We start from the raw sequence: 3,991 nt of genomic DNA on the forward strand, positions 1-3,991 counted from the left end.
ATACATGAGCAGTGGGCGATCCATCTAATAATTTGATGAGTCTCAGGAAGCTATTGTTTCCTGTTTATACGGAGCTTAATGCTGAGGGTGATGTCTTTAAGGGAGCACAGAATGTTTGGTTTGTAGGGCACCAGACGCAGATAACGTTGTTTGCAATCCCAAATAGGTTCATTGAATGAAACGTCCTTTTTTTGCTATTTTCAGCTAAGCTTCGCCGCTGTTATGATAGAATAACCCATAACTACTCCTAGATTTACTGGTTACGACAAGTTCGTCAGAAAGAAAGTACAGGCTCGAACATGTAATACATCAGTCATTATATTGTTGGTATGAGTAGTTATTTTAAGCGTGTGATTAAAAAATAGCTCTACAGAGACGAAGAGAAAAATAACATTAAATAGCTGTATGTTCAACTTGCACAGAACAACACTAACGTGTCAGTAGAGCGCACGCAACAGTACAAGTTGAGCGCGTGGAGACTTTGCCCCCCAAAACACAGTGCAGTTTGAGTTCTGGCACCGTTGCTCCTTTTTTTTCCACATCTCTCTCCTCTTTGAGAGAGGTGAACGAGTGCATTTGGCACAGTCATTTGGAACCCTGCCACAACATATTAAATCTGATGTAGCCACGACTTTGTTACAGATTTAGATAGCATAGCCAGAGACAACTCAGTGGAAATGAGTTTGCAAGGAGTAACGGAATGCGTCTATGAGATGGCATAGAGAGAGAGAAGGAGAGAGAGAGAAACATCTTTACTTCAATCTATAAGAAAAACATAAACATGTAGGCAATGCCAGCTCCAACTTGTGTATGCTGTGGACTAAATTCCGGGTTACTGGAGATTAAATGAGGACAAGGCCCGTATCAATGTCAACATGTGTCTGTAGGCCAGATAAAAAAAAAAAAAAAAGAAAAACCAAAAATGCTTTTGTAGCACAATGATCGAGACAAAATATCCTTAAAAGCCAGTGCCAAAGGTAATCTCTGAAATCCTGTTCTGTGAATGTTTAGTTGAGTGTATGATATGCCGCCATTTGTACACATGATTATGGTCATACGCCCAGCTGCTGTGTTTGTGTACAGACGTCTGTTTTGACATCTTGCATCATTACTATGTGCATTGGCAAACAGTGTACCAAAGCCCACTTCGCTGATAAGCTATGTAATTCAAGGGTTTGATTCTGCTGTTCTTTACGTAACGTGGTTGAAACAGCGTGCGCATGACAGCATGAATAATATATCTGCAATGGGATAAACCCAATGCACCCCGCCACCGGTACATAACGTATTCGACTGGACTTTGGATGCTGTGTGTGCTTCACGTTACGACAGAAATGATCGTTTAGGATCGAAACATTGACCGGTATCTGTGGAAATAGAAGGAAAAACTGCTAATGGCGTGCAAGTTCTATTCTCATTTCCCTGTTTTTTGGATGAGGCCATGTCTCGTTCGCAGAGATCACTGCATGCCCATGTTGTGTCTTTAATCCCAGATGTTATGACGGGTACGTTATGAGAACTGCAAACGTTGCGGAGTGTGCGCAAAAGCTTATCACGGCATTATCTCATGTTAGTGATTCTGAGTCTGGAACACGGAGTCTTTTAAGATCGTGAAGAAAAAAAAAAGCATTCCAGTCAAACCTCATCAAAACAGTAATTGTGCCCCCTCTGACCCTGCACGTTTGCAGTTAATTCCACACATCCACGTGAGCTTTGACTAATGCCAGTCTTTCATTCAGAGACAGAAAGAGAGAAACCCGACAAAATGTTTGACGGAATAGTAAAAAGATTCTGTCAGAGCATTTAGACCCGTTTTGAAATAGGCCAAATTTAATAATAAGAGAATGATAGCATATTGTCCCTAATATAAAACACACTTCATGTGACTTAAGCATTTGGGCAGGAGGCAATCACTTTTCAGAGATATTGCAGGGACAAGGATAATGAAATAAGAATTACGAGGAGAATACTGAAAGTAGTGGAGTTACACACCCGACATCCAGCGTCTTAAAAGGCAATAAAAATCAAACTCTTCGTGATATATTTAGAAGAGCGGGACATTTGGGAGAGTCGACCATGTTGGCGCCATCTGCTGGTAGCCCGTTATCAGTTCTCAAAGCAGGGGATCACCGTCAGACCCAACTCTGGTACAAATCAAGCGATATTTGACTGACTTTGAAACTGAATGTTTTTATTGACATGGATTGAGACTCTAGTAGCTCAGCTACAGTGTGCCATGTTTCCAGTGACTTTTTTCAAACAGTAACGATAGATAATATATTTCATTGTGCAAAAACAAATATAGAAATACAGCAGCAACAGTTCCTTACTGCAAAGAGACAGGGAGAGAGAGTGAAAGAAAGAAAGAAAGAGAGAGAGAGAGAGAGAGAGAGAGAGAGAGAGAGAGAGAGACAGCTATCTAAAACTTTACAACACAATATAGTAATCCACAGTTTAATCCACATGTACAGTATGTGTTCAACAATTCTAATACTGTAAAAAAAAAAAAAAAGAGAACAAGTTTAAATTCACTGAGAGGTGTCTGGCAATGTAACACTGTGTAAGAGTTTTAGACTGTGCAGTATCCACCGAACAAGTTATTCATCATCCTTCATTTGATTGTCAGAGTAGAAAGAATCTGAATAATAATAATAATAATAATAATAATAATAATAATAATAAGAACTACACAACCTAATTGTATTAAGTAAGTCATTGATTGGGGGAGAATGTACTAAGAGGAGTTTCACTGTGTCATGGCTTGGTTTCAGTCCAGGGATGTGAGACTCTTGAGGTGTTGGGAGCAAAGTCTTTTATTACTCCTTTCCACAGCTCAGAGATGATCCTTGTTTCCATGATCAGGCTCAACTCAAATGATTTCTCGAGGGAAAGACAAGATCTGTGTGTGTAACAAAAATGCTGAGGTTCACTTTTAGGACAGCGATCCAGGTTACATCAGTCACATCGTCTCCAACACGTTACTGTGCATTCCATTCTCAGTCAGTAATCCTTCTTCCAAAACCGACGCAGCAATTCACCACCGCGTCGACCGCAGAGAGAGCGGTCATGTTTCGGTCTTTGACCGAGGGTTATGGACGGTCTTTACCACTCTGGCACCGGTTTTACCCTCCTGGTCTGGGCCCTCAGACAGGTTGTCTTTGGACCCATTCTTTTTCTAAAAAGAAAAAAAAAAAAAAAAGACACCCCATTTCAAATCTAATCTAAAAAAAACAACACAAAACAAAATAAAACAAGAAGACGTCAAAGAGAGATAAATAGTCTGCCATGGTTCGCTGACTGTTTTGATGCAGTTGATGTACTGTGGTGATCAGGATATGAAGAGCTCGTATGTGAGGGTTCGTTGGAGTAATGAATCTCAGGTGTCTTGTGAGAAGGTGCAGAGGTCGACGAGTGAGGGGGAAGGGGGAAGGGGAAGAGGGTCGTTTCAGGGCACCCGAGTGACTGACCTGTGAATGGGCGGAGCTAGAACCGGGGGCGTCCGCAGTGCGTGTGACAGGGAGAGGTGGCACAAGGTCTGTGCGGGAGCTAAACGGAGGAACGAGTTTGTGATGGTGGTGGTGGGGGGGTACAAACACAAAGACAAACACAGATGTGAGATTAATTCAGAGTTTACCCATAACTGTGATGCAATGAATGAGACCAACAACGTGTGTCACACACATATCTGTGTCCATTTGGCTTGGCTGCGATGTTTCCCCCAAGCCTTTCTCTTGGAGACCCCACAGCAGATGTGTTAGTGCAGAGAAATGCCTCCCTGTTCTAACACATCTGATTCAACTCATCAAGTAATTATCCAGCTCTTGATTACCTCAGCATGTCTGAACAGGGACAGACACGAAAACCTGAGGTGCTATGAAGCTTCCAGAATTGGAGCAGGATTGGAAATCATTTACAATGCCTTCATCAAGCCGTTAGAAAACACTTTCATGTGCTAAGTGGGATAAAAGAGAGACAGAGAGAGAGAGAGAGA

The 3,991-nt window shown here is 41.7% G+C and overlaps 1 protein-coding gene across 3 annotated transcripts in view; it reads right to left on the reverse strand.

The window, feature by feature from the left end:
* Positions 1–2,727: 2,727 nt before the first annotated feature.
* The window catches only part of epb41l4a (erythrocyte membrane protein band 4.1 like 4A), a 38,689-nt gene continuing 37,425 nt past the window's right edge, over positions 2,728–3,991 (reverse strand). For all 3 annotated transcript variants that reach the window (XM_030767042.1, XM_030767043.1, XM_030767041.1), the window contains exons 22-23: positions 3,468–3,546; positions 2,728–3,175 (exon numbers count right to left, since the gene is read on the reverse strand). In XM_030767042.1, coding sequence (XP_030622902.1) covers positions 3,065–3,175; positions 3,468–3,546 — 190 coding nt within the window. In that variant the 3' untranslated portion in view covers positions 2,728–3,064. The remainder of the gene's footprint in view (positions 3,176–3,467; positions 3,547–3,991) is intronic.

Source organism: Chanos chanos, chromosome 3 (genome assembly GCF_902362185.1).
Source record: "Chanos chanos chromosome 3, fChaCha1.1, whole genome shotgun sequence".
Classification (NCBI taxonomy): Eukaryota; Metazoa; Chordata; class Actinopteri; order Gonorynchiformes; family Chanidae; genus Chanos; species Chanos chanos.